A 21,136-nucleotide genomic window follows, 5' to 3' on the forward strand; every position below is an offset into this window, starting at 1 on the left:
ATGAATATGAGCCTTCGGCCTTGTGACTAGCCTCAGGAGGAATATTTCAGTAGCTGCTTCTCAATGAGAGATTGAAGTATTGACTCTATCTTCTGAACAAATTTACTTCCTCTTTTTGTCTTTCACACCTTTTTCATTTCTTTTTTCTTCCGTACTAGCTATACTTCCCCACTAAGAACTCAAAATCCCGCAACAATGAAGCCAGACTGGTGGCCTGGAGAGGAACATGAGCAGTTCACAGAATGGGCCATTTCGCAAGGGATTATTGCGAATGGAGTCGGGCCTGCTCGGTTTCCAGGTCGCGGTTTAGGAATGATAGCCACGCGAAATATAGAAGTATGCGATTACTCCTCAGCTATCAGCGTCATTATATGTCGCATCAATGTAATCTAACCCTGAGCTAGGAAGACGAAGCCATTGTGATTGTACCACTGAAAGCAATGCTAACCGCGGAGCGGATTCCATCTTCTTTTACGGGCAAATTCCCCGACGGGACACCCACCCATGCGCTATACGCTGCATTTCTCACGAATGGCGATCTAGAAGACCTGGAAGAGTTCAAGGCCTGGAGAAAGACCTGGCCTAGTCGCCAAGACTTCGAAGACAGTATACCCATGTTGTGGTCAGAGTCTCTGCGGAACTGCCTGCCACCGTCAATCTCGAGCCATTGGCATAGTATACAAAGCCGAGACAAGCTCCAGTACGAGACATCCCATCAGAATCTTCTTGCCCAGCAAGAACAAAGACTACGCACAGCATGGGATATCGTCGTATCTGTTTTCCCGGATATCGATTGGGAGATGTTCTCGTACCATTGGCTTATAGTGAATACGAGAAGCTTTTTCTACTTGATGCCAGGCCAGGAGCCGCCGGAAGATCGAAATGACGCCATGGCGCTGCTGCCGTTTGCTGATTATTTTAATCATTCTGATGTTGCGGTATGTGGATTCAACCATACAGGGTGGTGTCTTCAACACCGACTTACCTTGTTTGGGGTTATAGTGCAATGTTAAATTCGATGGAGAGAAATATGTTTTCCGAGCTACTAAACAATATGGTATGTGTTGCAGCTGAACTTGCTTCTCTTGTCGGGACCTTCTGACCATGTGCCACAGATGAAGGAGAAGAAATATACATGAGTTATGGGCCTCATCCGAATGATTTCTTGTTTGCTGAATGTTTGTCACAACCCGTGCTCTTTTGCTTTCTCGCCGCGGGCTAACCACAGCAGATGGCTTCTATCTCGATGAGAATGAGTCGGAAACCTTATACTTAGATGATATAATATTAAAGGACCTTGGCCCATCGCTACAAGAGGAATTAGAGTTCCAGCAGTACTATGGGTATGTTTCAAAATTCCGGTGTTTCTCTCTAATTGATCACTTTTGCCTCAGGCAACTTCGTCAATGTCTAACCTATACGCGCAGTAACTACCAGTTAACGGCCACCGGCGTGTGCTACCGTACCGAGATTGCCGCGTGCATAAACTATATGTCACTGGAAGACTGGCGGAAGTATGTACTTGGTTATTCCACCAAGGGTGCCGATGAGAAGAAATCGGAGGCTATCATCCAAGGGTGGATCAGAGCGTATTCGAATGAAGCAGACATAGTAATCACCACCTTGGAGGGAAAGGGATCTAGTCAAACAGACCAGAAAGATCAGCAAAGGGCAAAGATGCTGAAGAAACGATGGACACAGATTAGAGACCTCTGTGCTAAGGCCTCCAAAGCTGTATCTGGTTAAATCGATAGGCTTCATAAGTGGAATTGCTTGCACATGGTATCACAAAAGTCGAATTCATTATATTGTACAGGTGTGAGAGCATGTTCATATTTTGGGCTCTCGGAGCAGATCAATCGGAATAGCACCCGACTCTACCTGCTTCGTTTGGAGGCGTTTGGCGAGAACCAGGTGCTGCATCATATAATTCACCACACACTTGATACCGAGTTCCTCGCCCCTACGTACGATGTAACCATTCAAGTATTCGATTTCCGTAGGGTTTCTCGCCAGTATATCCTGCAACATCGAACTATGATTCTTGGCTGTCTTGTTAGCCAGCTGCACGATCATCATCCGCAGTCGCTCGGGAGAAAACCGGCTTTCAATTCCAGGAATGCCTTGTAATTCGGGCAAAGCGCAGATGACACTTGAGATCTCAATGAGGAGCAACCGCATGATACGTGTGAAGCTATAGTTGTAGAGGAGTTCTCCGTTCTTGCAGTTCATTATCGCTGTCAACGGATTGATCACACAGTTCATCGCGAGCTTCTCAAGCTGGTATAGCATCAAGGAGGATGGAGTTTCCGCAACAGCAACAAGCGGTGGTGTGAGCGTCAGTGTACGCAACAGATATTTGGTACTAGGGGCCCAATCAACATCCCCTTGATTTGCTGGGGAAACGGCATCTGCCGGTGGAACACAACCCAAGATAGTTGTGCCAACGCCTGTGTGGCTGACTTGGAATGGTTCTTTCCTTCGCGCTAAACCGTGGGAGATAACACCAGACATGTAGTGTGGACGTCGTTGAGGGTCTCGGAAAACTTTCTCATTCAGCTCATCGATGGTGCCCATTCCGTTTTGGAGGAACAGGACCGTTGAATCAGGCGTCAGGCGGCGCTTGACAGAGTCCATCGCTGCCACGGTCACAGGTGCTTTAACAGCAACGATCAGACATTCAATAGGCTCGTCGGCAGGCTGCGCGAAGAGTTCCTCATTATCGACCTCTTCAGTATATCCGTCAATGCTAACGTTTCCATTCTCTGCTGTGCCATCCTTATTCCAGTATGGTACTGAGTACCATGTCTTGTCATTCAGCACATTGACATCAAATCCCGTTTTTACATCATCCAGGCCATTAGTATTGATCGCTAGACATTTCTTTCTCTCTAACCAGGACCTATAAATATTGGGAGTGTGCATCAGAAGCGTGATAGGAGGTGGAGACGGCCGGCTGGCCAGAGAGTGAGCGACGAATGTTCCAACATTCCCAAGGCCCAGGATATGTATGCGGCCCGAAAGCCGGCGGTTGCCGCTATCTCTCGACGCTTCCTCGGCGTCCTGATGCCATGTTGCCATATAACGAACGGTAAAACCGCACTGAGCATCGCCTGCCGCAGAAAGGCAGAATTTGGAAATGCCAGTCCGCAAACGCGGACGGCGTACTAGTATGGACAACACTTTGGAGGAATGGCGTGATATACAGACCAGATTGGTCTTCGGGATGCTCAAAACCTAAGCAACGGTCATAGAATTGACTAGCTGTGCATTACAAGACAACAAGTCCTCTATGAGTGACACAAAAACAACAGAAAAAAATTAGTATAACTGTCTGCGAGGCTGCCAGGACCAAAGTCGACGACGGCCGAACTCCGCGATAAGATTAAGACTGAGCTACTGACCGCCCTATACACCGCCTGTAGATAAAAAATTGATATAATCCGTGAACTAATTCTCAGTGCCGACAATCATCATTCAGAAGATGGACGCAACCGATTTATTGCCGCTGCTTGAGCAGCTGGACGATCATGTCGATGATCTGGAAGAAGCTCTGGGGCCTGTCCTGAATAGTGCCATTACTGACACGTCAAAAAAACTTCCTGTATTGGACAAGGCAAAGTTTCACGTTCTGATTACTTACGCCTTGGAATCTCTGATATTCTGTACGGCAATCACGATCCTGACACTCCCTCATTGACATGCTAACGTGTTCGCAGCTTATTTACGTCTCCATGGCGTCAATGCTAAAGAGCATCCTGTGTTCCGAGAACTAACCAGAGTGAAGCAATACTTTGAGAAAATTAAGGCGCTGGAAGCAGAGCCAGAGCAGCGGACATTGACACTTGACAAGCAGGCTGCAAGTCGCTTCATCAAGCATGGTCTTGTATGTCCTTTTTACTTCATCATGTATACTCTAGTGCTAACGTTACAAGGCCGGGAATGACAAATTCGATATGGAGCGCAAAGAACAACAAGCGAAGGAGAAGGCGCGTGCCCAGTTGAAGGCTTCCTTATTAGCCAAGAAGGCAGCAGCAGCAGCACCTGAGACCTCGTCGAAGAAGTCTGGGACCGATTCTGAATCTGGTTCAGACAGTGAGTCCGATAGTGAAAAAGCGAAGGCAACAACACATTCCGGAGATTCGGCGAAGAAGAGCAAAGAGACGAAAGTAGACAACACCGTTAAACGTACATCTGCCAAGAACAAGAAAAAGCGCAGTAAGGACAATCTCAAAGACGAGAAGAAGGACCGGAGAAAGAAGAAGCAAGAATCCCGGAAAGCAAGGAAGGCACAATGAACAACTTCGAACGCTGCACCATATCGTCTGACAGGGCCGAAGAGGAACATGTTGTGTCTTAGGTGTGATCGGCTGGTTCCGATCTTTGAGTTTGCATTGGAGTCTCGATGAGCCTTCACTTTCGCAAAATGCGTGCATCCCAGCACTGCTGTGCTTCTCTCCAGGTATATGTTGAAGGCGCTTCTATTGTATCTAACGATGGCTGCCTCATCCCTTTATAGCACTTGGGGCACTCTGTTGCGATATACGTATCTACATGTACGAACTATGTGGATGCCCCAGACACCGCGCACACGAGCCACAGGATGAACCCTGGCCCGTGTAGCGAATGATCTAAAAATGGTCTATTGATAATCTGCCTGGACTGGCTTTTTTCATGGGATCAATCTCCAGAGAAACTACTTAGTTGACTAAATAGATTAAGTGGCAAGTCGCATTTCTGAATCTATTGAGCTATCTTTTCAATGCCGTAAGCTTAAATCATAGGAGCGACTCAGCCTCCAATTTGTGGGTCAGATAGAGAGATATAAACATGAGTCATAAACGACTGCTATGTCTATCGAAGTCATGACTACATACTAGAAGTGTGAAATATTCCAGTATGTTCCGTATATATGAAGAGTCATCCAATGTAAAAATAGGTCCCTAAAGTCCGGCGGACTTTAGGCAAGAGGGAAGAGCAGCGGTATCGCCAGTACATCAGTTACTCGTACACTCTGAAGGAACAGGGCGCTACCCGCAATACTGTTTGTAATACCAATACCGCACATGGTTTTTGCCGTCCCGGAGACCCCTGCGATCGTCGGGCCAATCGGGAGAGAGGAAATAGCGATCGGACTTTTCGACAACTTCTCCGCCGACGTTCGAGTCTCTTCTTTTATATACCCGTCCGTTTGCCGTCAAACAGCTCTCTATCCCCACTCATCAACATCTTTTTGTTTTTCCAACTCCTAGAACCACATCTACACTAATCAACATGCCTCGTCAACGCCGTGGTGCCGCTCCTACCCCTGCGCGCAGCGCTCCCACCAGGCCTACCGCCGCTCCTGCCAGACCCGCCGCTGCTCCCTCGGCCCAGCAGTCCCAGCCTCACTCGACTGCTGCTCACCCGCAGTCGACTCCCCAGCAGGCCTATCCTCACCCTCCTCCCCAGGCTGCTCCTGTCCAGCAGAGCGCCGGGCCTGGTCTGTTCGGCCAGATGGCCTCTACCGCTGCGTAAGTTCCCCTCGGACTTTTCTATAAGAACAACGTCTCTGGCGGAGGATCGTAAAAACACAACACAACCGGCTAGACCACAAAACAGCATTCCCTTCACACAAAGAGAATGAAGGCATCAAAGAAAAGAAAAGACTAACATCAACTAGTGGTGTCGCAGTCGGCTCCTCCATCGGCCACGCCATCGGTGGTTTCTTCAGCGGCGGTTCCAGCGCCCCCGCCGAGGCCCAACAGGCCGCTCCTGCCCAGGCCCAGCCCATGGACACTGGCCTGTGGCAGAGCAACACCGCCAACAGCTCCTATGGCAACCCTGCCTGCGAGACGGACGTTCGCAACTTCCGCCAGTGCATGGACGAGAACCAGGGCAACATCAGCATTTGCGGATGGTACCTGGACCAGCTTGTATGTTTCTCCTTTGAATGCCGAGATATGGTGGTTATCACGGGTGCTAACTGGTATTACAGAAAGCTTGCCAGGCCGCTGCTAAGCCCTACTAAAGTTAATGTATTATGTTTCGCGCTGGGGAATATATTAAGGACGGGAATTCTGGATTTGAACCGGTTCAGTTTGCGGACTTGATCGGAACGGTGCGATGATTGGATTGGATATGGACTGTGTTTGCATAGCGGCGTAATATTCCTCTACTGTATACCACTTCCGTCGGGGTTGACCTGATGACTTTTTTCTTTGTTTTACCTTATATTTACTCACTTCCATCTGCTCGAAAGATAGAGCCAGATGAATATCTAAAGACAACTATTCCACTCTTCCATGGTTTGGGCTGTCCTGAAAGTATTGAAGATGCCTGCATTGCGCAGAAAACGAGCACAGCTTTAGTCCAGTTTACATACTCGTCCCTCACAGTTGATAGCGAAGGATGACACGTCCCTTGCTATTATTACTAAAAGAGCCCGTGCAACGTTATAGCTGTCAAAGCAACAGACGAACCCGGCCACAGCATCAATTAAGCAAGAACCGTAAACACCGTAGGCTTAATTTACACTAACTAGTCCCTATTACCGATCTGGTTACCTGCCGGGGTCTTGTCGAGGCTCGAAGTTAAGCTATGCAAGTCAGTGGATCCACCTACGTTATGACTTTAGACTAGCCGCGCTGTTTTAATTACGTACCTGGTTTCCATTGTAAAATTGGCTATCGTTCTGTTCATTGCGCTGGTCTCTCAGTGTCCGGATGATAGGACCTCTCGATGCAGGCGGCCGTGGCCTGGATGCGCTATCGCTAGACGGAGACGGGGAGGATGTGCTGGCTTGGGGGGTCGCAGACGGAGTCGAAGCTGGTTGACCATAGCCGAAGAAGGAGCCTACGAGACCCGTGGCGGTGCCAACCGCAGAGGAAACAAGTTCATATGCAGACGATACAGCCCGGGCTGGTAAGCTGGAACCAGTGGCCGAATAGGCTTCCGCATATGTATTGATTGGAACCATGACCAAATTCGCCGTGGAGCCCAGGCCGAGCTCCGCGAGCGTCTGTTCTTCCTCGGCGATAGTAAGCGTCCGATTCGGCAGGGGAGTAAGGATGTGTTTGAGATTATATGGGCGTTTTTCATCGCCAGGCTGGCTGTCAATCCAGGGACGGACATCTCCGCGGATGGTTTGCGAAGGTGAAAAGCTGGACCGGATGGAACTTCCATCGAACAGACGGACTTGAAGCCGATATTGTTTGGGCGGTGTTGGTGTTTGTGGTTTGCGCTCCTCCGCGGGCGTGTTGGTGATTTTGACGGATGCGCTGTTGTTCGTAGCCTTTGTTTCTGGCTCCTTCTGCTTTTTTGTGCTATCCTTGGGCTTCCCTATTCCTTGCGATTTCGGCGTTTCTTGCTTCTTCGGCTGAGATTTCTGTGTCTGGCTAGGTGTTTCAACTCTATACGTCCTCCCGCCGGCACGTAGGCTATTACATTCCTGTTGACCTTGTTGTCTTTGTGATCCACTTCCTTGCGGCTCAGTTGGAGCGGGCGCTGGCGCTGGAACAGCAGCGGCAGGAGCTGGTGAGGGCTCAGGCTGCGGTGCAGTCGCGGGCGCGGTATGAGAACTGGCGGATGGACTCGTAGTATGGCCCTGGGCACCTTGAGCCGGTGAGTTCGGACTGAGCTGATCAGTCGGTTTACTGTCCTCTAGAGCAGCCTTTAACCGACTATGAAAGTCATCCTTCGTGATATCCGGCACAAGATATTCCCGCAGCATTCCATTCCTACACAACCGTCAATCAGAAACCCAATAACCCCAAGGCCTGGGAAGGTCTTCACACATACTTGATTACCACAACAGCCGGAAACTTCGTTACGGGACAAAAGGACGTCAAGAATGTAGCCTCCTGGGAATCCTTAGTGAGGCGCAACAGGACAGATCTCGATTCGAGTAGTTGCGCGAACTATGTCCCACCGGCGATTAGCGATCACGTACGAAGGAAAACTAGAAGGGGAGCTGAGGCAAATACATACATCCTTGTCAGCGAAATAATCATCTTCCCAGACGTTACTTGTTTGATCATTATCTGTTGAAATGCATCCAGCTGGTTAGCAAGTGGGTAACGGTGGAGCTCATCTGATGTATGTATCGATGTATGCGTTTGGAGAAATCGCAGCGGACACACCTCGAACAAAGCATATTACCGCTTTAGCTTGCGAGACCGCTAAAGCGATACCTTCCTGCAGGGTTCCAGAGAAAAACATTGTAACCTAGCGCTGTTAAGACCGATGTATGAAGTATGGAGCGTAAGTAAAGCGATAGCTTTAACTCCGTCGGGGAAAAGAAGGCCGTTGCCGATCACGAGCCCCTCGGGATTCAATTCGATCTCAGTTCGAACGCTTGAATCGTTCTTTTTCTAACACGCTTTCCGCCGCCCAGACTCAAACAGCAATTGGCTCTGCGATAAGGGCAAGTAAAGCCCCTCGTCCGAATTGACCATGCGGTCGATCTTTTCGGTCCTGCAACGGACTGCAGCAACCTCATGGCAGCCGCCAATCGCCGCGTCGATTCGGGGTCCCCGGATGGCGTTCAAGCTGGATTCGATTTGCGCCAGATGTCGCCGTCAACAGATTCGGTTCTATAACAAGCAGCTGGCCGATGATCCGCGATGGCTGTCAGTTGTGGATCAACCTGCGCAAATTGTTCGTACCGGGCGAAAACACGGACCGGGTTTGATCATCTTAGGTATGATACAACCATAGACATAGCTGCTGGTAAAGGCTGGTGGGACACTAATGAAATATATTCTCATTACAGCTCTAATTCCTATCATCTCGTTCGCGCTCGGCACTTGGCAAATCCAACGTCTCGATTGGAAGACCAAGCTGATCGCAAAATATGAAGACCGACTCGTCAAACCTCCTCTTCCGCTGCCTCCACAGATCGACCCAGACGCCATTTCCGAATTTGATTATCGACGGGTCTACACTACGGGACGCCTCCAACATGACCAAGAGATGCTCGTTGGTCCTCGCATGCGCGAGGGTGAGGATGGTTTTATCGTTGTAACGCCGCTGGAGAGAGGGGAGGGAGAAAGCACTGTCCTGATAAACAGAGGCTGGATCTCGAAGAAAATGAAGGATCAGAAGGACAGGCCCGAGGGTCTCCCCCAGGGAGAGGTCACAGTCGAAGGCTTGCTACGGGAACCTTGGAAGAAGAACATGTTTACACCGGACAATAAGCCCGAGGACGGAAAATTCTACTTCCCTGACGTTGAACAGATGGCTGAGCTTACTGGTAGCCAGCCGGTATGGATTGAAGAGACTATGAGTGAGCCTGCCTCTAGCACGAAGATTGACATGACCGATACTAACTTCTTTAGTTGCGGACATGGTTGAATGGTATAACAGAAGTGGCAAGGGTATCCCTATCGCTCGCGGCGCCGAAGTGAATTTGCGAAACAACCACAGCCAGTACATCTTCACATGGCAGGTTTCCCATGAATGTCCGAATATCCTACTAGCGGAAACTGTGACTGACCTTAAGTAGGTACGGGCTGTGCTTCGCAACATCAATCATGTTGTGGATGATCATACGTAAAAGGCCCAATGAGGCGACTCGTCGTGTTCGCCAAAATGTAAATTGGTGATATCCCTTGGCATCTTTCGTGTTTGCAACTATTGGTGGCGTTCAGTGTGTTTGTTACGGAATCCGTACCATGTATATTATTCATGGAGGCATTGACAATCTCATGTCCTGCAGCAGTTCCCTCGGTAAATGCTTTGATGCCAGAGAGAAAACACTCGTAGAGTTGTTAATATGGCGTTGTCTAGAAAGTTGACGAGTCAGCATAGCTTAGGTAGAAGGGTTTGTCCCAGCTCACCGTCTCATCAAAGTAATAACATCACTCTCATCAATCGTCTTCCGCCCCGCATGTTTGGAATATGCCGCTAGATCTTCGGCGACCTGCTCAAAATACCATGATGACGCTTGTTCAATAGCAGCTAAGGTGGACTTGCTGATCTTAGCTTTAGAACCAGCCCTCGCTGGCGCAAATCGCGTAGCCAACTTTCGAATCACCCCTGACGGCATGTTGGGAACAGGGATGCCGTATCGGGAGAGCTTCTTTTGCTTTCCCTTCACTATAACAGTGTCTTCGTCACGCAATCCTCCTCCGACGATACCAGGGCTTTCGCTTAGAGAGACGCGAGATGGCATGTGGAGATCCAGGCCGAATTCACCGGCTCCGGCGGCAGCAGCATCATCATCACTGTCGTCAGACACTGGGGCTGTGTCCTGGGGCAGATCAACGGGTGGAAGCTCGAACCCTTCATCATCGTTGAGGGGTCCGTCCATGTCATCGGCCGGAGGTGGAGGCGGGGATGGGAAGTTGAAGTCAAAATTGAATCTCCCGAGGTCTTCCGTCTCTCCTCTTTATCTATATTAGCCATTATAGTCCAATCCGTCGGGAGAATACCACCCACCCTCTATCAAAAGCACCTTGACTCATGACAGTTTCGTCCTCATTCACTCGGTCTTCATCATGCTCGATACCTGTGTCGTCACCATTCTCCGAGTCGCTTTCCAACCGGGTCGCATCACCAAAGTTCTCACTCAGCCGAGGGTTACCGAAACTCATCATAGATAATCTTGCTCTATCGTGTTCGCTCGTAGCCCGTCGGGGGTATTCGACCGTGATATCCTCTTCTTCAAAGGCCAAGGAGAGCCTGGGTGGACGTGGCTCGGGACTCGCCTCCTCCTGCTCCTCTTCTTCCTCTAACGGCAAGGACAATCGGGGGCGTTCAATCTCCGGTTCGTTGTCGAGCTCTTCGATCTCATCCTTCTCCGGTTCCGGCTCTGGTTCTGGTTTTTCTTGCGGCGATGAACGAATAGGCTGGGACACAGGCGCAAGAGCTAATACGTGGATTTAGTATGCATTTTGATACACTCATAGCACGCAAATCGCACGCATATGATATGAGCTCATTTGGCTCACATACCTCTACCGAGATTCCGTAGAATATCAAATGTCGTTTCCCTCTGCATCCGTCCACTTTTCCTACGATCACGCGCGGGCGTATTTGCCGCTCGGCGCTGCATCGCCCGTAATCCATATGGCGTTGATGGCGCTGCAGCAGCTCTGTTGCGTGGCGTTCGTCGCGACGGCGTTCCTGATGCTGCTAACCGGCCGGGGGTGAGGGGGTATCTGGTATGGATGGGAAGACGCTGAAGCTGCAGCCGTCCACTGATTAGTATATACAAGTTTAATTACAATCGGACCCAGTGTGCTCACCCCCGTAAGTGTGGTATCTCCTACAGGAGTGAAGGATTCGGAGATGTCGGACTTTCGCGGTGACCGGCGGCCACGCGGTTTAGGGGTCGTCGACATTTGTATTGCTATGAGATTATATGAAACAATTGCTTCCTAAATTATTATGACAGATAGTCGCACAGGATTGGACATGTCATTGAGAGAGTCTGAAGATGATTAGGCAACGGCGCATGTCCCAAATTCGCAAGAGGGGCTTGTTGTTCTTCGGTGGGAGGCGCGTTGTCGATGACATGGAGTTGGAGTATCATTGGCCGTGGCTTATCGATAAGCCAGCTGACTCAGCATAAAAAAAGTTGCTGCGGATCTGGAAGTCTTACTATGATACTCGAATTCTAACCATTGAATGTTTTGTGCCTTTCACTCTTTGGAAATATATAGAGATACTAAGGCACAATGTCTGCAGAAACGGCAAATCCATCCGGCCTCTCGGCCAAGATCAACAACAAGCGCAAGAGGCAAGCTGAGGAATCCTCGAAACAGACCGAGGCGGCTGCTGGCAATGCAGACGGTCCGAGTAACAAGAAAAGCAAGAAGGGCAAATCTAGGCCAAAGAAGGGCGGGAAAGACAAGAAGGATAAGCCCCAGCAAGATGCATCGGAGAAGGAGCAGAGAGACACCAAGCAAACCGAGACCAAAGGCGGTTGTGATGAAGCTATTGGCAAGATGGACGGCCGCCTGTTGGCAGATCATTTCATGCAGAAGGCTAAGCGCCACAATAAGGAGCTGACTGCAGTCGAATTGAGTGATCTTAGTGTTCCGGGTATGTTATTGCCAAACTCAAGGACACTTCTTAGTGCTAACGATCCAAGAATCATCATTCCTCGACACATCATCGTTTGACTCGGCCAGACAACTGGAGAAGCTACCAGCTTTTTTGAAGGCTTTCAGCCCTAAAGGATCTGATCTCTCGAGGCCGTCAGAGGAGAAAGGCACACCGCACACCCTGGTTGTCTCTCCATCTGGACTCCGAGCAGCTGATGCAGTGAGGTGGGTTACAGCCAATGAGCGCTCTATCTACCGAATGGATCCGTGCTGACCATCTTGTTGCAGAGCCCTCCGTACATTCCAAACCAAGGAATCTCCAATTGGTAAGCTGTTTGCAAAGCATATCAAGCTGGAAGAAGCCAAGAAGTTTCTGGAGCGATCACGGTATGTTTTGCACCCGTTTAATTCCCTTGTACTTCAACTGACTTTCCTCAAGCATTGCCATTGGAGGCGGAACACCCGCTCGTATCTCCGACCTGATCGATGCTGGTATGGTTACCTCACATTTGAGTGTTTAAAGTAGGCTGGACCTGAGCTGACTTCTATAGGCTCCCTCAAACTTGGCGAACTACAGCGTATCGTGATTGACGGATCCTATGTTGATCAGAAACAGCGTGGTATCTTCGACATGAAAGAAACCCATCTTCCACTTTTGAAGTTGCTCACGCGGCCCGAGTTTCGTGAACGGTATGGGGCGGAGGAGAAGCGGATCCAGATCCTCGTCTTTTAGCTTCATCCAATGATGTATAATGTGGTTGGCGTTAATCAAGGCTGGGTGTTCGATCTTTTTGTTGTCTGTTCTTATTCCGGGTAGTGATACCCTACATGCATCCTTTTGCCCATTGGTATATTTGCATCGTATGACTCTTTTCTTTTATACTTGGACAAATATGAACTGTTTAGTTTCAACCATTTTTGTTTATCTTGAGCGGTCAGTTTAAGCCTATGATCAATCTCATGAACTGCAAATATAGGCAAGTCAGCTGTCTCCGTCTACCAAATTACTCGTTCGGATTGCAATCAACTTTTGTTCTACACCAGCTCCAGGTTCGTTGGTCTTTGTGATCCTTGTATTCATAAGATGATGCTATTGTTCAGACTATATGCTAAATATGCGAACCCATATGCTATGACCCGCCCACCCAATATACGCCAGACCTTCTCTATATACAAATCTCATGGTATAAAATGAGGGCTTGTAACAAGCGCATGTTGCTGCCAGATATATCGCCATAAAGCATAGTCACAATGCTTGGAATAGATAAGAAAGAAACAAAGCAAAAGAAAAAGATATCACACATGCAAATAGACCCTAGTAACGGAACATGACAGAACTGGATGTGTGCTTGAGCCAAATGGTACGATCGTGTTGCAAGGTCAGCGAGGCAAAGTTATATGCAGAGGGAGATGGTATCAAGCGGTGAACAGAAACAACACAGGAACCAGAAGAAAGGAAATTATGTACGGGGATATAAGAGGATGGCTATAGACCAGAGACGTAGGCGGTAGAGAGAATCTAAGCCCGAACTCGCCTGGCATCGAAATATTTGAGGCTCACAGCGGTATCATTCACCCCTACAATAGGTGCGGCATCTTCAAGGAGCTCCCAAGGACGTACCGGGTAAGGTCCCATAACACGACCCCGATATTGGAGACGAAGATGGCTGGCAACGCAATTAATGCCTTCTGAAAGACTAGCGGAGGAGCCTGCAGGAGTCACGGCAGGGGTTTGTGGGTTAGATGGAGCGCCCGGCAGGGCGCCCGACGGTGTTGGTGTTGGAGTAGAACCACCGGCGGCAGGTGATGGAAGAGAAGCAGCCTGCAGGCTATTCGGTGCTGCTGCATCGCTCATGGGACCGAGAAGGTAGATAAATCTCGAATCATTTTGATACTGAAGGAAGGGTGGACACTTTTCTTTGAGGAAACGGGCGCAATGTTGCCGAGCCTCATCTGGGAACGTGTCGATCAGTGAGGCTGCGACGTCTAATGCATGAGTCTGAAGCAGAATTCCGGGACAAGCACGGTAGCCCTGGGACGGTATTGGGTGAGGGAAATAGTCAGTCACCGGGAAAAGACGTATGACGCTGTCTGGAAGGCGTGCAAGAGATATGCAAAGAATCGAGATCAGCAAACGCGACTGTTCCTGCAGGCCGTTGGGCTTGGGCGCTGGAGATGGCATAGTGAACGCAGAACGATGAATCACAATCATCCGCAGAAAGGCAGAGAACCAGAAAGCGAGAGCCTTCTCGAAGTTTGAGCGAGACTGAAGAATTTGAGTCGTAGCCGCGCTGTGTCTATTCGCGGTGACATTATTGAAATTGGTTTGCATGGTAACAAGCCTGTGGAGAAGTAGATCCATCTTCTCGATGAGAACGGGAGCCACCGACTGTACACCAGCTTCAGGCACACTGTAAGCAAGCTTCTCAATTATTGTCAGGTACAGCTTTGCTGTCTCCAGGGACTTGGCTGTGTCCGAGGGTCCATGGGCTTCAAGATGCTCTTCGAATAGTGGGATAGAAAAGAGAGCTCTTTCAGCTCGCTCCCGGATCTAAAAGAAGAAAGTTAACTTAGGAGGAAAACGTTGTAGTGACAATGGTCCTTTCGTACCTGTCTTATTACATCTTGGCTCATGAGACCCACGAAACCAACCCAATTCGATCCTTTTGAGCGTGTATCTTCCACAGCAGCCTTGAACATCACGTCAACAATACCATTACCCACATTACGGCCAGATTCTGCGTTGAAAAGCATTTGGAGTTTCAACTGGCAAAAAGGAAGGGAGAAGTCGTCAGTCATGCGGACAACCTTCTCTGCTTCGGACATAGCAGGTGGACCTTGGAGGTATGGTTAGCAATATGAGCAACTGTCGGGATTCGCTTTACTAACCAGTGAGCGAGTCAAAGCCCAACAGGTTATCCAGAGCCCTTTGCAGGACGGTTGTTGACGTAGAATGTTTTCCAATAAAGCCTTGCAGACAGTATTGGACTGTAACTTCAGGATTCTGTGTAAGAAGGATATCGAGTAACTCTATTGCAGAGCCTGCGATGTTGGGCTGTCTTGAATCGAGTCCAGCCCCCGAGTCAACCAACGCAACTGCATCGCAAATTATATCGAGGGTCTCCTGAGGGTGCTTCACGAAAAACTCTTGTTGTGCAACATGAAAACGATATGTGACCTGAACAAACAAGTTTAGTGCTGCGTTCGAGGAAAATATGGTAGTTGACGTACCAAATCAGCATATTTACTTTTCCCTGATAGTAGAGGAACAATAAGCTGAAGCAGTTCCACCCGCAATCCAGTCAGGTTGGGAATTACAGCAGCCACCTTTTCCGACTGCAAAAGCTTTTTCACCAAAAACACAAAAGCATGTATGGTGACGCAGCCAACTCCGATGAGAGGAGGGAGGATTCGAGACATTGACGGGGTAGAGGACTTCAAAAGCCCACATATCCAACGAATCAGCATAGCATCGAAATGCTTTGGTTGGAACGGCCGCAGATAAGCCAGATACCTAGCAGTTTCATTTGCCGACAGTTTGGCAGGACTGCCGCTACCTTCTAGTATATGTATAAGCGAATAGAACACCGTATCCATCGTGGACTCGTCCATGCCACCCCCAGACGAGAGAAGCTGGTTTAACTTTGCTTGAAATGAAGGATCAACATCACTGAGTGCTAAGGGAATACTATCCGAAAGCGGGGACGGCGCTGCTAAAGCTGACTTGCTCTCTAAGCGAGTAAGGTCCTGACGCAAGAGAGCAACGGTGTTGAATTCACTGGGTATTCGGAGTCCTAACTCGATGAGTGAAAACAACAGGTCTAAACTTGCATTGCCTAGGCGTTTGAGACGAGCATACGACTCAACGAGGCCCCTAAAAAGATCAGCCGTAGCGCCAATTACACAGAAGCAGTCAAAATGGCAATTGACCGTATCGGCAACGGAAGCCAGGACAACATCGTCATCACAGCGAGTAGCTTGTTTTAGTATGTCTGCTAGCATCGAGAGATCACCGAAAGTCTCTAAGATCTCCCTGACACTGTAGAATTCGTCGGGAGTAAGGGCGGATACGCCTGGGTCCACCGTCACAGAGACCACAGAGAGTTTCCTATAGTTGTTAGCCGGGGCAGTACTCCTAGAGAGCCGAGAAGCGTACCTAGGTGAGTCGCGGCAATGCCCAGCAACTCCACGGCGGAGCCACTGTCCGATTTCAGATTTGACAGCCCAAGTAGGATTGGCCTGTGATGGCTCGATGGACATTGCACTCCCCATCTCAGCGCCGAAGATATTGGGCAGTCGTTGAGCAATTGATACCTTGAGCTCTGCAATGGCAGAGTCCTCCTCCATCGCCGGGATTCCAGCACGGTAAAGGAGCGTATTGCGAAGATTCCGCACATGCTCTGGGAGGCGATTGACCGGCAGTTGCTTTAGGAGGCAGAGGTCACTCGATACCGGCTGAGACGTATTTGTGACACCTTTCGCCATCAGCCATTGCAGATACCTACCTACAGAGAATGTCTGAGATCTGACTAGCTCCGAAATAATATGGTAGATGTTTTCCATGTTTAGTGCGCTAGTCACTCGAACATCAGCGAGGAACGAAAGGATAAATGAATCAACGTCGATCCCAGACATCTTCCACTTGCGCAGAAGACGGACGCCAGTATATACACGGCAGAGACCATAACGGAACGGTGTAGCTGTCCACTCGAGGAGTTTGGAAATGAGAACAGCTTTATTCTCTAGCGTTTTCAGGCATGCAGCCGAGGCGGAAGAAATATCATGCGCGGAGCGGATGGAGTCGAATAACTGAATGACACGCTGTTGTGGCGACCGTTCAGCTGTCCCTTGGTGGTTCTTGGGTAGCTGCAACCGCGAATTGCGCTCGCAGACGTTCTGGTAAATCGTTTTATGGACATTGTCCTTGAGGTTTAAGCAGGAAGATACAAGCTCCTTGTGCCTTTCCCATGAGCCTGGAAGAACCACAGATGAGGTATGCTCGAGAACAAGCCTCCTGACATACAGAGATAATCGATCTACGAGGGGCTGTAATGGACCAACCTTTTCTGGCTGGGTGACCTGCTGTCTCATTAATAGGATATTAACCATCAATGCCAGCGCACGTACCTGACGCAACTTCTCAAGCAGCAATTCGGCTAACCGCCGCCCACGCTTCCGATATCGCATGATATTATCCCAATAGATACCAAGCATCAGCAGCCAAACGGGAACAGTATTAACCGGCGCGGCTTCTAGCGAGGACAAGAACCATCCAAGGTACTGGTCGTGGTCAAGCAGGCGCTCAAAGAACAAGCGAGCAGTTAAGCTCACCCTAGGAACTGTTAGCAATCGAATTACACGAATACCAGGCTAAATACATACGCATATGTCATCTTCATTTTCCATTGCGCAGAGCCGCAGGCACCTAACACTCCTTCTAAGAACTGCTGAACAGTTGCTGTCCAGTCACGGACCCATTTTGCTTCCAAGCCCAGCGCTAATGTGCCACTCGTTCCTTTCCTCTTGAAGGCACGAATCTCGTTTGCACCGACACACTTTGCAAGCCACACAGCACGGCTAACGGGGATACCTTTGTTTAAGCATTGGTCCAGGAGTGCCTTTCCCCGGATACCATGAGGAATCGTTCGGCTCAACTTGCGCAGAGGAACAGACGGGTTAGCTAGGTCACGGAGCCAGGCCTCGCGTTTATTATCCGTTAGGGTTACTCGCGGAGGTGGCTTAAAGGTCGACGGCGCAGTCACCAAGCTATGGTTTTGTCTCTTTTCCAGAGCCGCGGCAAAAACGGAAGAGAGCATCTGCAGACCGGAGCGGTGCTTCAACTGTGCATATAAGGAGGGTCGTGCGGTGTTTGACTCGTTCTGAGACACCTGAGTACGGTCGTAGTGTCCCTGCTTTGCCGTTTGTTCGTTTAGAACATCTTCCGGGTGGTTCCCAGTCCATGGAGAGAAATCCGCAACCTCTAACGTTGTGGTTACCGGTCAAAGGTGTCCATTGATTTGTATAGGCGTCTGGAGGGAATAACTTACTTTCTCCTTTGAGGACCGGTGCAACTGAAGGAGTCTCGATACGATAGGGGATCGTCTGCACCTCCTTCACGGGTGAACTAGCTCGTGACATTGTGGGATTGGCTCCGAGCGACTCCGGAACATACTTCCAAGGCAAAACCGGCAACGACGGTGGCGATGCTGGCTTCCCTCCCTGCGCGACCGCTGTCGCATCTTCCTCATTCATCACATTGCTCCCCGGCACCTCGGACAGCATAGTCTGGAAGGACCATACCGGCCGATTGCGCCAAGAAAGTGAGGGAGGCTTTGAGCCACCCGTTCCTGGGGTGCTTCTCAGCTCTCCACCGCTCCCCGGCGCAGGACTCGCATCTCGGGCAGAGGGTGCCGCAGGTAAATCCAGCCGAAGTCTTTTTGGCGGCGGTTCCACCTCTTGCGCATCACCACCACTCGTTGTAAGGTCGATGACTGCCGGCTGTCTGGGTTGCGGCTGCGGTACAGGTGTTGTTAGCTTCTCGAACTGAGGGTCGGACGGTCCCACGGATTGAGAAGCATCAACATGTCCAGAGCCGCTGTTGACGGCGCGCAGGGGATGACCCCACGATTGGACGCCGGCAGAAGAATGAGGTATCATCTCAGCTTCATGGTGTATCACCGCGCCGAAGATTGGTCATTGGAACAGCAGAACAAGGCCGATCAAGCGGACTGAACACGCGCAAACGGTCGTTGGAGACTCTCTAAAAGAACCGATATATCCCAGCTCCGTTTATATGCCTCCTGCCAATCGGTCACCGGAAGGATGTCGGGGAATGCAAGGTGAGCGGATAGAGTGTTTAAAGGTCGGGAAATAATCGGTGCGGATCAAGTATGGGCGGGAAAGTCTGCACAGAGGGCAGCGAGGCACGCGAACGAAAGGTCGAGACGGGAAATTGATTGAAGAATGAAAAGAAAGAAGAACACAGAGAAGGAGAAGGGTGAGGGAATTGGGGGAAAAGCCGAGTACGGCGAACGATAGGGAAGATCTTCAGATAACGTAAGGAAGGACCAACTGGCAGTCCGTCTTTTTTGGGTATCATCCGTACGTATGGATGGGCGTACTACATACATACAATGGGACCGCCCGGAGTTATGGGACCGTCTGGTACTGACTACTAGTACCCGTCGTAGTAGTCCTACGGTAGGGAGAGGGGTGGACTGCAGTGTACCGGATGACGGGTAATTAACGCGGGATTGACACAGTGTGGGTGAGATAAACATGGATCCAGTACTGGCGTAATACCAGATGCCGAATGCGTCTTAAGCTTGAAAGCTGATTGTCCATACTTTTTAACCTTATTAGGAGTCTAAAGAGCGATTCATGCAAATCGAATTGTGATCGCTCTATCGCTGTTTCTTTGTCTGTTTCTAATTTCATTCCCTTGATGGGTGATATAGTGTTTAATAGTCTGGAGCCAGACCCTTAAGGAATGATGACAAGGTCACCTGGCAGGTGTACGATTCCTCAATGATTCGTTCGGTACTGTATGTATTCCTTTTCATACCGGTGACATCCCCATGAAGCTGCATCAGATTTTACCCGCATTATTGCTATATTATATATCCATTATCCACCCGGGGTGGGTTCCCTGCTGATTTTTTAGGGGGAGAAAAAGAAAAATTACACGCACAGGGTAATAAGGGAAGAGGAGCATACATGAACGGCACTAATGAATCACTGGAGACGATACTATTACCCAACTAAAAAAGGGTCGTCCTCGGATTCTCCGGCAAATCGATGGGTCTCTTGGCAATCAGATGATGGGTCCCATATTGCCCCATTCTCGAAAATCGGAGATATCTTATGGAACAATGTTGAGTAACTAATTCCGAGAATGATGGCATTGACAAAACTTTCTTTGCCTCTTGGGAATTTATTGAAGTCTGGGACATTGGAGATACTTCATCGTTCTCCCCGTTCGTCATCCCCTTTCTCTGCGAGACTGCACATAGTGTACATATACATATACTAGTACTTATCTGTAGTCACCTGTACGGTCCACCCGTATAACCTGCAGTGATACCAATGATTTGCATCTTCATTCGCAATATCGACTGGCCCATGGACAGTTGGTCAGACAGCCTGCGCATCAAACGAATGACATCCCATGGATTCTGTCTCCCAACACTACTACGAGAAACCCAATTCCCCTCTCTCAGTTTCACCTTCTGGTGGTGAGAGGCCGCCGCCGATCCATTCCTACCGAATTCCGCCACTCGCTCTGGATGAGCCATCAGACACTACTTGTAATTCCTCCTTCTCCTCTTCCTCCGCATGACAATCCCCCAATGTGGCATGATATGGTTGTCTGATTCACCCTCATTATCCCCGCATTTCCACTGTGATATGTCAAGGTTGGTTTCATTGTGCGTATTGCATTTTGTCTTTTATTTTATTTTATTTTTATTTTCATTTCCCCCCTCGTTATATGTTTATAATGGTATGGTTCCTTTTTCTTTTTCTCTTACACTAGTACTATCAGAGCCCTGTCTGGCAAAGCTTAAAGGATGTAGTTGACCCTATCAATGTTCTATCTTTCCATTGCCGATGCCTGAATGCCATAGGCCACCCGTTCTCAGCCACTGCCTATGCCAATATTACAGAACATCCCTGACTGCAGTGCTCACCGGATCGTCGCACGAGTACACACTAATTACTCGTAGTAGACAAACACTTACACGCTGTAGCTGAATAAAGACGTAGAATTTTAGCACGTCAAGCAAGTATGTTGCAATCACGTCAGGCTACCATGGATCCGTGCCTAGTTGATGCGCTATTGGATGTATACGCAAGCACACCGGTATTGGATCCAATTGGAATGGAACATGGCTAGCTGAGACCAAGGAGTGCTTTGCATATGTCAACTACCAGCCCGGTTGAAAGATGTTTGCTTTTCGAAATAGGTTGTTCGAGCCATTCTCTGTTTCAGCTGTTCCCTATACTTGAGGCAGGATGACTTCACTTTGGACTTTAGAGGTCGATTTTCTTTCCTTTTTTCGATTTTCGTTTTGTTTATTGTATTCTTGTACCCGATATATGTTAGAGTG

General features: G+C 49.3%; 10 protein-coding genes across 10 annotated transcripts; 6 read left to right on the forward strand and 4 right to left on the reverse strand.

Annotated features, from left to right (window-relative positions):
* Positions 1 to 4: 4 nt before the first annotated feature.
* On the forward strand, positions 5 to 1,746 carry BDV37DRAFT_294226 (uncharacterized protein; the record flags this gene model as incomplete). Its single annotated transcript, XM_032089590.1, has 6 exons — positions 5 to 336; positions 405 to 938; positions 1,003 to 1,057; positions 1,116 to 1,178; positions 1,232 to 1,343; positions 1,428 to 1,746. Exons 1-6 carry the CDS (start codon positions 196 to 198, stop codon positions 1,744 to 1,746), a joined length of 1,224 nt encoding a protein of 407 aa, XP_031941186.1. The 5' UTR covers positions 5 to 195.
* On the reverse strand, positions 1,527 to 3,338 carry BDV37DRAFT_125061 (ketopantoate reductase family protein). The gene has a single exon (XM_032078642.1). It carries the CDS (start codon positions 3,079 to 3,081, stop codon positions 1,831 to 1,833), a length of 1,251 nt encoding a protein of 416 aa, XP_031941187.1. The 5' UTR covers positions 3,082 to 3,338; the 3' UTR covers positions 1,527 to 1,830.
* Positions 3,339 to 3,380: 42 nt separating this feature from the next.
* Positions 3,381 to 4,841, forward strand: BDV37DRAFT_248946 (Sas10/Utp3/C1D family protein). Its single transcript, XM_032082025.1, has 3 exons — positions 3,381 to 3,665; positions 3,720 to 3,886; positions 3,936 to 4,841. Exons 1-3 carry the CDS (start codon positions 3,485 to 3,487, stop codon positions 4,296 to 4,298), a joined length of 711 nt encoding a protein of 236 aa, XP_031941188.1. The 5' UTR covers positions 3,381 to 3,484; the 3' UTR covers positions 4,299 to 4,841.
* A 353-nt stretch (positions 4,842 to 5,194) lies between these two features.
* On the forward strand, positions 5,195 to 6,099 carry BDV37DRAFT_125082 (uncharacterized protein). The gene is made up of 3 exons (XM_032078644.1): positions 5,195 to 5,513; positions 5,663 to 5,915; positions 5,978 to 6,099. The coding sequence occupies exons 1-3, from the start codon at positions 5,275 to 5,277 to the stop codon at positions 6,008 to 6,010; spliced, it is 525 nt and encodes a 174-aa protein (XP_031941189.1). The 5' UTR covers positions 5,195 to 5,274; the 3' UTR covers positions 6,011 to 6,099.
* Positions 6,100 to 6,467: 368 nt separating this feature from the next.
* Positions 6,468 to 8,364, reverse strand: BDV37DRAFT_125094 (UBX domain protein). Its single transcript, XM_032078645.1, has 5 exons — positions 8,121 to 8,364; positions 7,969 to 8,021; positions 7,780 to 7,898; positions 6,644 to 7,718; positions 6,468 to 6,577 (listed from the first exon to the last, which is right to left on the reverse strand). Exons 1-5 carry the CDS (start codon positions 8,197 to 8,199, stop codon positions 6,542 to 6,544), a joined length of 1,362 nt encoding a protein of 453 aa, XP_031941190.1. The 5' UTR covers positions 8,200 to 8,364; the 3' UTR covers positions 6,468 to 6,541.
* Positions 8,365 to 8,433: 69 nt separating this feature from the next.
* Positions 8,434 to 9,484, forward strand: BDV37DRAFT_283352 (cytochrome oxidase assembly protein SHY1; the record flags this gene model as incomplete). Its single annotated transcript, XM_032087270.1, has 3 exons — positions 8,434 to 8,680; positions 8,753 to 9,265; positions 9,318 to 9,484. 3 exons carry the CDS (start codon positions 8,434 to 8,436, stop codon positions 9,482 to 9,484), a joined length of 927 nt encoding a protein of 308 aa, XP_031941191.1.
* Positions 9,485 to 9,498: 14 nt separating this feature from the next.
* BDV37DRAFT_125117 (uncharacterized protein) lies at positions 9,499 to 11,448 on the reverse strand. Its single transcript, XM_032078646.1, has 5 exons — positions 11,229 to 11,448; positions 10,936 to 11,167; positions 10,420 to 10,849; positions 9,819 to 10,367; positions 9,499 to 9,764 (listed from the first exon to the last, which is right to left on the reverse strand). Exons 1-5 carry the CDS (start codon positions 11,322 to 11,324, stop codon positions 9,665 to 9,667), a joined length of 1,407 nt encoding a protein of 468 aa, XP_031941192.1. The 5' UTR covers positions 11,325 to 11,448; the 3' UTR covers positions 9,499 to 9,664.
* A 1-nt stretch (position 11,449) lies between these two features.
* BDV37DRAFT_248954 (uncharacterized protein) lies at positions 11,450 to 13,098 on the forward strand. Its single transcript, XM_032082026.1, has 5 exons — positions 11,450 to 12,027; positions 12,077 to 12,254; positions 12,318 to 12,416; positions 12,469 to 12,521; positions 12,581 to 13,098. Exons 1-5 carry the CDS (start codon positions 11,661 to 11,663, stop codon positions 12,760 to 12,762), a joined length of 879 nt encoding a protein of 292 aa, XP_031941193.1. The 5' UTR covers positions 11,450 to 11,660; the 3' UTR covers positions 12,763 to 13,098.
* Positions 12,500 to 13,098, forward strand: BDV37DRAFT_248955 (uncharacterized protein). Its single transcript, XM_032082027.1, has one exon. The coding sequence runs from the start codon at positions 12,782 to 12,784 to the stop codon at positions 12,971 to 12,973; it is 192 nt and encodes a 63-aa protein (XP_031941194.1). The 5' UTR covers positions 12,500 to 12,781; the 3' UTR covers positions 12,974 to 13,098.
* A 450-nt stretch (positions 13,099 to 13,548) lies between these two features.
* BDV37DRAFT_294228 (mediator of RNA polymerase II transcription subunit 12) lies at positions 13,549 to 19,423 on the reverse strand (the record flags this gene model as incomplete). Its single annotated transcript, XM_032089591.1, has 7 exons — positions 18,077 to 19,423; positions 17,412 to 18,009; positions 17,157 to 17,361; positions 15,261 to 17,108; positions 14,919 to 15,207; positions 14,613 to 14,866; positions 13,549 to 14,529 (listed from the first exon to the last, which is right to left on the reverse strand). The coding sequence occupies exons 1-7, from the start codon at positions 18,684 to 18,686 to the stop codon at positions 13,549 to 13,551; spliced, it is 4,785 nt and encodes a 1,594-aa protein (XP_031941195.1). The 5' UTR covers positions 18,687 to 19,423.
* Between the last annotated feature and the right edge of the window lie 1,713 nt (positions 19,424 to 21,136).

The sequence above is a fragment of the Aspergillus pseudonomiae genome (assembly GCF_009193645.1).
Source record: "Aspergillus pseudonomiae strain CBS 119388 unplaced genomic scaffold BDV37scaffold_35, whole genome shotgun sequence".
Taxonomy (NCBI): Eukaryota; Fungi; Ascomycota; class Eurotiomycetes; order Eurotiales; family Aspergillaceae; genus Aspergillus; species Aspergillus pseudonomiae.